At 53.2% G+C, this 12308-nt stretch overlaps 4 protein-coding genes across 4 annotated transcripts; 2 read left to right on the forward strand and 2 right to left on the reverse strand.

Annotated features, from left to right (window-relative positions):
- Nucleotides 1-1249: 1249 nt before the first annotated feature.
- On the forward strand, nt 1250-3877 carry N0V96_004666 (uncharacterized protein; the record flags this gene model as incomplete). The annotated part of the gene is made up of 2 exons (XM_065757182.1): nt 1250-1585; nt 1748-3877. 2 exons carry the CDS (start codon nt 1250-1252, stop codon nt 3875-3877), a joined length of 2466 nt encoding a protein of 821 aa, XP_065614395.1.
- Nucleotides 3878-4399: 522 nt separating this feature from the next.
- On the reverse strand, nt 4400-5499 carry N0V96_004667 (uncharacterized protein; the record flags this gene model as incomplete). The annotated part of the gene is made up of 2 exons (XM_065757183.1): nt 4400-4905; nt 5229-5499. The coding sequence occupies 2 exons, from the start codon at nt 5497-5499 to the stop codon at nt 4400-4402; spliced, it is 777 nt and encodes a 258-aa protein (XP_065614396.1).
- Nucleotides 5500-7541: 2042 nt separating this feature from the next.
- N0V96_004668 (uncharacterized protein) lies at nt 7542-8951 on the forward strand (the record flags this gene model as incomplete). Its single annotated transcript, XM_053196609.2, has 1 exon — nt 7542-8951. One exon carries the CDS (start codon nt 7542-7544, stop codon nt 8949-8951), a length of 1410 nt encoding a protein of 469 aa, XP_053046010.2.
- A 238-nt stretch (nt 8952-9189) lies between these two features.
- On the reverse strand, nt 9190-11535 carry N0V96_004669 (uncharacterized protein; the record flags this gene model as incomplete). Its single annotated transcript, XM_065757184.1, has 3 exons — nt 9190-9347; nt 9570-10984; nt 11351-11535. The coding sequence occupies 3 exons, from the start codon at nt 11533-11535 to the stop codon at nt 9190-9192; spliced, it is 1758 nt and encodes a 585-aa protein (XP_065614397.1).
- Nucleotides 11536-12308: the final 773 nt, after the last annotated feature.

Below are 12308 nucleotides of genomic sequence, written 5' to 3' on the forward strand. Positions count from 1 at the left end.
TAGGTAGGTGAAGTGTTCCTGGATTGGCGGGTATCAAGTGGAGCACTGAGGATGCGCTACCGCAGATTGGGCCAGATTGGGCAAGCACGGCAAGAAGTTCGACCTGCAAAGGTTGCACCTGTTGTTTTTGGCTTGACGCGAACGTTTCTTGTATGTCTTTTTTTGGGCAAAGGAAAGGTACATGAAAATACCTTTAGATTGCATACAATCATCAATGCAAACTGTCTCTGATCCAGGTACCTCACCTTTCTCGTTCTCTTTCTTTGGTTCTCTTACCCATCTCTTTTTTCCGATCTAGGCCCGGCACCGCATCCTTGACCTTCTCTCATACCTTACCCTCCACTCCCCTTCAAGTTCCAACCCCTCTACCGTGTATTCGTCCCAACTCCCATCCGACCTGAAATGACCATCCCTACGCCGTCATCTTGTTTCTCCCTCCTTTGGTCTCTACTCACTGTTCGTCGACTACGTCTTTGATCGAACCAGGCTTGCAGATAGATGCCATTCATCGTCCTAATAGGCTACCTACTTACTGCGACACACCTACGAACCCAACCCTCCATCGTCATCCTCTCGACAATTTTTTTTTCTCTTCCAATTTTTTATATGAGCCCAATCTCGGCTCGGACCACATGCTCTCAAAAGAAACTGCAGTCGACCCCCGCTGGTCTGGGTTGTCCCCTGTCATCTTGCGCTGCTGCAGACCGTTCACTGCGACCAGGGCCTGTCTTCTCCAGTGAAGAGGCACCAAGACACCACGGACACCCTTGTCACCCCCCGTCAGCAAGCTCAAAGAACCGGTCCAAGTCGCGCCTAGGCGTTCAGTCCATCGCGATAAGAATCACACCTTGGGAAATACAGTCCCCTCCTCGCTGCAGGTGGCCTCCAAGAGCCCAATCGCGTCACCGGCCGCCAACTCAACGGCCATAATAATACCTATGTACGAATCGTACAGCACAGAGTGCCAACGATACGCACCCACACCCACACACACACACAGTCACAACTTCAACATAAACCCGCCTTCTCTGGCTCGCACAACTCACAAAAGAGAGAAACCCCCCTCCCGCAGTCGTCTCTCGTGAACAGTCCCTTTACGGATAACTTCGTCCTCCCCGCTCTCGCTCAGCTCTCTGCCTGACTAGCTCGACCCAGACCGGCACCCTGAGCCCCGATCCCAACGTCCGTGCCTTCGCCTCTGGGCCCTCAGCATGCTGTCCGCCGTGGCGACGACTCTGCCGCAATAACGATGGCAGAACTCGGGACCCGTACACCACCGGATCCAGATGCAGACCCAGAACAAGACGACGCAGCAGACCTCGACCTGAACAACACGGCCTACCGATACACGGCAGACACCCACTTCACCGACGACTACACCGACACCGTCCGCAACACCGATGACGCCCGTCCTCGCGACGCCGATCCCATGGCAGACTTCGTCTCAACTTCCGCTCCCCGCCCGGACGAGGGGTCCAGAATGCGATGCTGCTGCGGTCGCAACGATTGTGCTTATTTGAAGCATAGCTGCTCCGTGCTCGAAACGGTCGAAAAGGATGTCCATACCGCCGCCAAGTTGGGCAAGGTGCGTCCTCGTTCTTCTTTTTCTAGCTTTTCCCTTCTCTCCCTCACCCGTCGAAACATTCCAGCCGTGCCGCTCCCCAAGCCCGTGCCAATCTCTCGAGACATTCCAACACCTCATTTCCCGTGATTAACTTCAAGATGGGGAGTCCCGGCACCGTTCCAGCCCGCAAACTCTGCGTTCGCTACCAAACCTCTGCGAATCGTCCCAAACGCACCGTCGTCTTCTCTCGCTGCACATGGCACCATGTCGCTGATCTTCCCTCTCCAGGCCCTACTTGCTCGTCATGAGGCGTACATGGCCGATGCCGAACGAGATCGCATGTCCCTTACGAGCCGCATAGAGCAGTTGGAAAACGAAAAGGTGGAATTACAGGCCGAGAACGCGAGGACCGTCGAAGAGAACCGTACCCTACTGGATCAGCTCGAAATGCTCAACAACACGGTTCAGGATTCCGATATCCGCATCCAGACCCTTGAGGCTACCCTACTGTCGTCTCACCAAGCAGTGCGGCGTCTCGAGGGCGCGGCAGCTCGTGCGGCGGAGATGGAGAGGCATATTGCGCTTCTCGAACAGGAGCAATTGCGGCTGCAAAATACCTTAATCACAACCGAATCCGAGGCCCGCTCCGCCATGCAGCGATGGAGAAAGGCCGAGAGGGGTATCTTCGACCTTCAGGAACAGCTGGAGCGTATGGAAAAGGAGGCCAAGGAAGAGCGTGAACGCCATGCCGAGGTTTTGGGCCGTGTGGAGCGCCAGCGTGAGATGGAAAAGGAACTGAACCTTGCTGCCGGACGCCTCAAGGGAGCTGCCGCCACCAAGTCGCTCACCAACGGGAAACCCGCCACCAACGTGGTATCTCACTTTGTCCGAGACTTGCTGCAGGACAATGCTAATCTGCAGCTGGGCATGGCCGAGTTACGAGAAATGCTTCTCAACTCGAACGACGAAATCCAGGCCATGCGGGACCAGCTCATGTGTCACCAGCCCATCGGGGAGGAAGACGCCAGCGCTGCGTCGACCTTGCGCGCTGAAATCGGGCCGGAATTGACTGAGACGACACAGCACAATATTTCCCAGCAAGTCCATATTCACCACCATTACCATGTTGCCGAAAAGAACAAGAAGAAGAAGCGCCACAGCCTGAACCCGGCAATCTTCTCCCCCGCCAGCGTCTCGCGATCCTCCACCCCTCCTCCGGCCGTGTGGCGACCCGGCCCCTCACCAGTGACCCCCAGGGCCTCGCATTCTCACACGGGATCAACGTCAACAGTTTCGATGCCGCCTTCGAATCGGTGGTCCGTCTTCTCGGAGCAACCCTCTGAGTTCGCTCCGTCGTCCGTCCCTAGTTCGCCTCAGTCAAATCCTCGTCTTTCCATGTTCGACCGCCCAATGCTGGAGACGGACATACCCATGTCTCCGACAACCAGCCTGGATCCTACGTCGCCTACATGGAAAGTCTCTCACCACAAGCGCCCTTCCGAGGCGTCAATTCGAAGCTTCTCTGTACCTCCAAAGTTCCTGAACTTGGGTTCGCCAGCGCCACCAGCTGCCCCGACAGTACATGTCTCTCAGCCTATTTCGTCTACGATTGAGGAAGAGAGAGAGGATCACAGCGGTGAAGAGGTGCCCGGGTTGCTCACTTCTCACGAGGACCACGGAGAGACAGAGACCGAGACCGAGACAGAAATCTCATTCTCCAAGGATGAAGAGCTACCGCGGAGAGGCTTGCACCGTGCCGTCTCCCACGAGTCAATCATGTCGTTGTCGGGAGGTCTGGACATTCACACACTCAAAGTACGACCGAGTCAATTGACCCTTCGTCCTCTGGGTGGGGCCGATGCGGTGTTTACTGGAGTTACGGCACGGTCGACGATATCGAGAGGCAGCGATCGACGGAGTGACGCCTTGCTTCGCGACAGTCTGGCAGGGCGACCGGTGTCAAGGATGGTTTCCACTCCGGTTCGAAGTGCTTCGCCAGCAAGCACCCATTCCCAAGGTTCACAGAACTCTGGAGGAATAGGTCGATGGGTCAGCTGGAGGCCATGGACCGGCGCGGCAGCAGGCCGGGCCACAACACCCACGCAGGCACCGCCCACACCGACACCAGCGCAACGTAGCGGAAAAGAGAAGCAGAAGGAAAAGGAATTCCTCAGACCGCCGGGCATCAACCAAGCCGGTGCTATACCCGGTTTCCAAGAATACCTGGCGGCTCATCAGCGTCGCGGTCCTCCGAGCAAAGTGTCACCTGACCAGGTGGACGTCGATGCACTGCGAGAGGTATTGGAAGAGTGAGACTGCGTGGTTCGGTATGAGCATGGTCTACTGCATTTCAGAGATACAGGCGCTATCCTTTATTTCTTTTGTCGAATTTTCTTGGGTATACAAACAAACACAATTGGCGTTTAGAGAACCTGGGCATAGTTGAGGATGGGAGCTGAAGATACCCTACTGCTTTACGCCGCGCCTGCATTCGCATTATTACTTTTTTTTTCAGTCCATTTCTTTTGTTACACAAGCCGGGCAGCAAGTCGAATTTGAGACGGGCTGGCGAACGACTGGGCGTTCTCACCAAAGACGCCATATCATCTACACAGAGCTACAATCAGCATTACAGAATGATGCATCGACCTAAATATAATTTCTATTCATCTTACCTGTCGTAGGCCGTGGTGTCCTTGTAATCATTCATAGTCTCAATAGAGAATTCTTTGAAGTCTATGGAGGTCTGTTTGCAGCAAAACTCTTCGTCACAACTCCCTCTTCCTCATCATTCGTTCTCTTCGAAGCACCCTCTACGCGAACTTCGCATGTCTTCTAAACATATATCCCTCCATCAAACTGTTCGCTTCTATGCCTATCATCCAACGGGATCGACTCAGCAACCATGACGGACCGCGACGTGTTATTCGGGCCGTATGCGTTACCGGGCTCGCCTCTGCAGTTGATGTACGACTTGTTGCGGTTCGTCCTGCTCCCGTTGTACTTTCTCATCCCACGCGTCAAGAGAGCCTTTAGCGGCGGCAGCGATCCCACGATGATGGCGGTGCCGAGCTCGGTGAGACTCCAGACGGCCAGGCCCACCATGTCCACCGTCTCGCCCTTGAGCACCTGCGTCATGCGGACGATGGCTGTGAGGATGGTGATGAGGGCCAGGCAGAAGGCTACCGCGAGGCCAAACTTTTTGCGGAAGTCGAGTTGGAGCGAGGGGAGGACGGCGATAGGTAGGCTCATGATGAGCAGGTCTGTGAAGACGTCGGCTGCTGTTGAGAAGAAGATCGAGAAGCGGTAGAAGTAGACCTCCTTTGGGGAGAGGCATTTTCCTGTTACAAAAATGAGATGCAAAAGATTTTTACCGCGGGTTTAGGAGTCAACTTACCTGCCCGAAAGTAGTCGGACGGAGTATCACAAATGAGCGACCCCGAAAGCCATCCCCCGATATACGCAAGGAGACAAAACACGGCAATCCCATACTAGATCTTTCGTAGCCACGGAATGGGACTGACAAGTCTGAAAAACACATTCAAAAAACTCGCTTTCACCGCGAACAACCCCGTCCAGAAGAGGTATGTCAACGCATACGACCAGCGCAACCACTGCTCCAGCCGCAACTCCGCCTCCTCCTCGGACGCGGGGACGAACCTACCCGCCTCGAGCTCGACGACGTACCACAGCGAGTCCATCTGCTGCATCTGGAGGACGGCCATGGTCAGGAGACACACCCAGGCAAAGACCATCCAGACGTCGTCGCGCAGGAGGTGCCGGTTCCGGCGCCAGCGGACGAGGAGGCGGAGGGAGAGGAAGATGTACGATGTGGCGACGTTGGCCCAGGTGTAGGCCGTCAAGGCCGGACGAGAGACGTTGTGGGCGACGCCGAAGAGTGGTGCGTTGGGGTCGGGCTGCGGGTGTGGTGACATTGTTGACGGTATGCAGGCTGATACCACCAGGTTCCCGACGATGGTACAACCTGACGAGAGGGAGCTGGCAGTGTCTGGAAACGCCGCCATTCCCGGTCTATTTTGGGAGGGTAGGGAGGAGGAAAGAAAGAATAGAGCAGGGCAGAAACGCAGATCAAAGGGAGGTTCAGGCTACATTGTGTTACTGCTAGGGACGTTTGGCGTTTCTATATGAAGGTGAGCATTCGGCGATGGAGGACAAGGAACATGGACTTTCGCCGAACGCAAGGGATCGTATTCTCTACCTCCCCTGCGAGTTGCGCAAGAAACGAAGAAAGTAGGAGGCTCGGGGGAGAAGCACGACTGTGTGAGTGGCGCGAGCAAACAATCTCATGTGGTGAACATACCTGTTGGTCGTGGCCAAACAAGTGTTCTACTTTGGGACCAGCGCCATGCCAAGTTCTAGACTGAGAGCGAGATGCGAGAGGAGAGTCGGGCAGTCAACAGTCGCATGAGCAAAGCCAACTTATGCAGACGGGTTGTCTAAGTATTCCATCAATATGTTGTAGTCGAACTCTATGCCATCATTGGTGTTGGATTTCCCTTCGTCGGGTCAAAGAGCCCCATCACTTGCAGCTTGACTTTGCAAATGGAGTCCAGTGGGATCCAACATGTCGACACCCGGCACCCTCGCCGTCTGACCGTCCCAGTATCTCGGATCTCGCACGTTATAACACAGAATAGGGCGCTCAATCATTTGATCTCACAAAAGACACGATCTCGGACAAGGATACATCGGCGATTTTCGATCGCGGCTGGCACCGCATGCATCGATGTTGGCTCATGCAACGGGGATCGCGCGCCACGTAAGTGAGTAGACGTCTACGACAAAGGCTTGGCAAACTATTTCGTTTTCGCTAAGGGGATATCCCTGTGCCTCGAAGCAAACACTACTATCAATCCTAGACTGCAAACTTGATCGTGTGGGATATATTAGGGGCTCCGTGAGGATAGTTTGACGACACAGTAGTTGGCTTCTGCAAATACTAAAGCCGATGAGACGCAAACTTGCCTGCTATGTCGAGGCAATAGACTCGACTCGCTGGGAAACATTGATCCAGCGGTCTGTTGTCGCGAGCCTTTAAAGAAGGCTTCGGGCCTTTCCACTATGCCGCCATTCCAGACCGTCGGCTGGAGGTCGGTGTTGGGGATTAGTTCACTTACTGCGCCGCGATGATGCAGAACTCGAACTATTTGTCGACTCTCGAAGCGCAGACTGCGCTGGATTTAAGCCGCCAATCACAGTAGACTCTTGATGTCGATGTCGTGTTAAGTGGAAATGCCCAGAGACTGTGAGGGCGTTGGGCTCCTTGACTAACCATCTAGATGCTTGGTCTCATGAATCCATGTATAACAAGTCGTGAATAACCCCCCCGCCTACAGGCTTTTCACCCTAGATATCTACCTCATAGCTTTCTAACTCACATGAAGAATGTCAAAAGGGGCTACTGATGGGCGAGGTGGGTTTCATAGACCACCTAACACACAACAAGTCCTCTTACACTCTCATCAGTCAAACGGTTCTCTTGAGCGCCAGGAGTTGAGGACTTGATGGTTTATTTCAACCACGTCGCTATTTTCTCAACACAGTCAAATGTCCCTTACTCTTCCAATTGTGAGCGTTGAATACCAGCCTCCTCCTTTGTCTACGAGTCCACAATGGCCCTATTTCCGGACGACTGTGAGAAAGGGAGGTCAACGTCGAGAGTGACACAAAGCCACGCCGAATCTGTCGAGAGCTCTGCCATCTTTGAAGGAACAGTCTGCAATTTTCTGAATTCAGTTGTTGTCATTCCTGTCAGTAATGGATATCTTTGGGACTTTGCTCGCCCCCTGGAAATGCTCTGCTGCCCAACAAAATAGTACAAAGCCGCGGGTGTCAACTCAAGAGATGAATAACGACCAGACGTTGTCGTTGTCGACTCATCATCCAATTTGAAAGCGGGCTTCAAATATTCAAAGACGAGCAACAAGTCATCCTTTATACGCCATCGACTGCAACCATGTGCATCAAACACTTACAGTTCTACAACTGCCCAGCCAGCCCGCGTCCTGATGCCCCCAAGAGACGTCACCGCGTCATAGCCAACATCCTTTGCTCGCACATCTTCCCCTGCCCGGCTCAGCAATGGGAAAATCGCACCAGCTTCTACGTCTACATGTGCCCCGGCTGCTCGGGTGAGACCCCCGCCGTGCCCCGAGTGACCCCTTCGCACGACGAGTGGCACCGCGACGACGTCCAGGACAACGCCTGGGCCCAGAGTTACATGACCGAGTACTCCCACTCCGTCCTTCTCTGGATCCGGAGCAGATTCCCTTCCAGCGAGGTCACGAACGAGGAGATGAGCGAGGCGTGGTTCCGGGCCTTCTTCATGGAGCGCCGGTGTAAGGAGAACGACCACCGCGTTGGCGCTTGCTCCTGCGAGGCGAACGGCCCGCTGGCGTTCTACTACAACCCGGCCACGGCGGCCCGCAAGTACCTCACGGATATGGCTGGGGAAAAGGCAGAGTCGGATCCTCGCATACAGAACCCTGCCATGCAGAACCTGTTCAGATTCCGACATACCGTGCTCTCTGGCTTCTGTCAAGCGCAGAAGCTCTACTTCAGGGGCGGACTTTCTCACCAGCCTCTATTCTCGAATTACCTCATCAAAAACCGTCGCAAGACGCTGGACGAGAATATCCGTGACCACATGCAGCAGGCGTCGGCACTGGTCTTGCAGAACGCAGAATACGGCGCGGGGTGGACTGATGCGCATACCCTAGAGACGAGCGCCATGTCGAGGCGCGCCAACCTGGTCAAGTTCATGGCAGAAGTTCTCTTGCATGACAACGGCATCTCCAACAGCCGGTTCAGTCTCGCGGTGACAGTGCTCTGCAGTATCATCATGCCCCTGGTGTTTCGCGGCCCGTCGACCATCCCGGGGCTGGACAAGCTCGCCGAGATTGCAAGCTCGACAGACAAGGCGTCGTTGCCGCATAAACCGTTCATGTACTTCGTCCAGCTGATCCAGAAGTACTACCACGATCGCCGCCAAGAGTGGAACTCGGAAGTCATCGCCTACAAGGCGAGGCGGGCTCTGATCGATTCCGTAGCGGAGGACGTAGACGACTGGGAGGGACCGGCGCGTCTCGAGTGTCCCGTCTGCAACAAGAAGTACTACGATCACTCCCCCGGTGCCATGTTCAAGCCCTTTGACCATGGCACTCGCGGTTGTCACCGTGGAGAGCCGATTGTGCGGATGAAGAAGTGCCAGTGTTTTATTGGGAAACGATGTCTCTTTCAGAAGTTGACGGAGAGTACTCTGAGGAAAAAGGAGCCCATGTGTCCCAAGTGCAAGATGCTACTACCGAAAACGGCCTTTCGGTTGGTAGAGGCTACTGCGGGAGAGTTGCTTCTAGGGTCTGCTTGATGAGTTGGACCACGCTGGGTCGGTCGAACTTGTGAGGGGCTTGCTTTGATTTCTTGATGGATCAGCCGGTAGCGGGAGCAGTCTAGGGAAGACGGGACGAGAAGGAGTTTTTATCGAGTGGATTTGAGTCTTTTCTTGAGTGATCTCTCCGTGAGCGGAGGAATGATACCAAGGCCTCTGTCAATTTGTAGCTGGATTCATGGACTCAATACTTACTTATACCTTGATCCTTTGACGCCTACCCATTGGAGTCCGGATTAAGTCTGAGAATCAGGAAGTACCACTCAGAAATACTGTGTGTACGAATGTGCTGCCAGATTCTCCTGGATGAGCCATCATCATCATCATAAGTGAGGAAATCTCCAATGAGCTCTTTACGGAGACCAGTAACGATATCTACGAGTTTTAGCTATATGTTATCTTCTTCAAAACTCCTGAATAAAAGTCGTCGGTACGCTCATTGCAGACAGTAAGTCACAAGTATCGTAGCGTCAGTCCTTACTCGTCGCACCTAACTCTCTGTTCCCTAGACAATAGCCACAACCTGTTCCCAAACCCCCGATTTGATGAGCGCTGCGTTGTCTGGAGCTGTCTGAAAAAGTAATGCTATGAGAATACAGCGGAAAATGATCATGTCGTCAGTTGTCTTCTCATTAGCCTCATCTCCTCCATCACGTTGATGAAATCGCCGTTTCCGATAGGAGCTGTCGGCTCTGGATGAGGCCACCTTGTCCAACCTGTCTAACATCTGATGAGTATTCAACAGCTCCCACTTCTTGTTGTAATGAGCGCATGCAAGATACTTCAGATCTTTATCGCGCGGCTTCATCTGTGCAGCCAAGGGTACCAAGATCTCATCAGAGTCTTCTTCTTGAGTTCCAGTGTTCTTGATTGAGTGTCTCTTGGCATCAAAGCTCCTTTCTGGTTTCCAGTCGCTCCTTGTGCCGTTGAGAGTTTCCGAAGTGAGGCCAATGGAGTTCATCAAGTCTTCGATCCATTCGAGTGTGTGAGAGTGGAGATGCCAGACAGTCTGGTCTGGTTCATCAAGAACCGAACTGATCGAGTCATCTTTCCTAGGTGCCTTCTCCTCCGCTAGCATCAACACGAGAGTCGTGTTGCAAATGCGAATTGCGCGAGACTGAATGGACGCTGTGTTGTGGCTGGATTTCAGAAACCAGCGATCCAGCAGTTGGAGTTGCAGATGAATGATGCGTCTCAAGTATGCTGCGACTGCTGGATGATATTTGGAAAACCAGGTTCGAAAGGTCTCGTCGTTGTGAAGCAGCTTCATGCATAGGTGAAGTACAACCTTGAGGCCAACAGCAGGCTTCGTTGCGCCCACTCCCTGACACTGCAAGTGGTGGTAGATTGATCGTTTAGTCTCCTTGAAGACTGCCTCGAGGGTTTCGCCTTTGACTCTTCCCATTTCATCCATTCCATCATTGACCCATTGAATGACGTTTTGGTCCCAGTCCGAGGTCTGAAGCGACGCAGGCCAATCGGACATGTCATCTCCTTTGACGCTTTCTCTTGTGACATTCGTCCAGAAGTGTCCGTTCAGGGCGAGAGTCGTGAGTGGAGGCCTTTTGCTCAGCAAGTCCGTAGGGAATAATGTAGGCGTATATCGTGGTGTGGTAGCCAGGAACAGCCCGACAATGGGCATGTATTGTTCATGAGAGAGGTCCCCATAGTCCAGCATGAAGGCACCCTGTGCTCCGGAATCCATATCTTTCTTGGACAAGTCCAGCATGAATCTTAATACCTCGACGCGGTGTTGGCTGGTGTTCAGATTGATGATACTCAATGGGCTGTTGGGCTCAACACTGAAAAGCGATTGCCGGTCAGCCTCTATGGTCGCGCGTGAGTGGGATATGGCCACACGGAGACGGGATAGGCTGTGGTATGCCAACAGCTTCTCTCTATTCTCTTTCTTCCGAAGGGCTTCTTTGCCCGTCTTGGTCTTGTCGTACAGCCATTGAAGTCCAAAGATACCGGGGAGATTGCGAGAACCGTCTTGATCTTGATATCTTTTGCTGTATTGAGAATAAGCTCCAAGAACACCAAGTATTGGGTGTTGGCGGAAGTCAAACTGAAAACCATAACCAAAGATCACAGGGAAGTTTGATGATGGATCGGTGGGCCACTTCGCCCAACCCGGCGTTGTTGAAGCGGCCGTGACAATAACCCCAATCTGCGCGTACGCAGGAGCGGCCACGAGGTCACTGGGCAAGTAGTCAGCAGTGACTTTCCGTCTACCCAAGTCATCTCGAGGGTCTATTTTGTCCAGTCCAACTTTGTGGAAGAAGTCAATCCAGGTTGCAGCAGGCCTGTTCTCGGAATGGACAGAGGTCTGCTGTGGGAGAAAATAGCGGAGGATCGTTATCAAAGCGCTTTTCAACCCCTCGGAGTCCTTCTCAGTGTCTTTGTCATCGATGCTGTTTCGACATGCGATGTGCTTTTCTGGATCCGAGTTCCTGGTTCTCTCTTCGCAGATCTCGTCAATATCGCTCCCAAAGTTGTTTTCGTCGTAATCTTTCTCGATGTTGTCGATATCCGCCTGCACCCATTTCCTCAGGGTCTGCATACGGAAGATGGGAGTGATGACAGTATATTCAAATGTCCATTGGCGCCAGTTCCATTTCCTCGTACTCTCTTTTGACCATTTCTCTCCGATGGCAAGGCGATTTGTTGTTCTGCTCCCTTGCCCAGGTGCGATGATGGTCTGAATGATAGGAACCAGAGCAAACAAAAGCGCCACAGCACCAACGATGACAGTAAAGGCAAAGGTTATGGGGTCCCAATCGTACTTCGCGTCATCGGCCTTTTGAGCTCCATCCAGAATTTGAATCAGAGTTCGAAGTAGACAGTCGGTTGAATTGCTGTCTTGAGGACAGGTGGAGGTTTCGGTATCCATGGCAAAAAGTGTCAAAGAATGAGATGATTCGTGCATGGTACGAACCAGAAGGCTGGGTGGAAGAAGCCCAGGTCCTTAGATATAGAAACTAGAGGCCCTCATTGAGAAGGCCTTGCGTGAGACAAGATAGCTGAACACTATGCGATTAAACATGAGGTCTCAGTAGTCATTCTATTGCATCAATATTTGTGACTTGTCGCGTAGCTGAAGTCGTGTATTGGCTTACCTGGGAGATGATGGATGCAAGTCCATCAAGTCACATTATGGTCTCGAGATAACACTAAACCTGTTCCAATCTCGAATTATCTCGGTATCCTGGGGCCAGACGCAAGTCGGGTTGTCCGCATCATAAATCTCACATTCACGCGTGAGATTCGCGGGCGAGTGCGAAGGTGCTACCAACCGAGCTCTCGCGGAGCCGAATGCCCGTCCGATATATGCAA

Source organism: Colletotrichum fioriniae, assembly GCF_027942845.1.
Source record: "Colletotrichum fioriniae strain IMI 355084 chromosome Unknown scaffold_4, whole genome shotgun sequence".
Lineage (NCBI taxonomy): Eukaryota > Fungi > Ascomycota > Sordariomycetes > Glomerellales > Glomerellaceae > Colletotrichum > Colletotrichum fioriniae.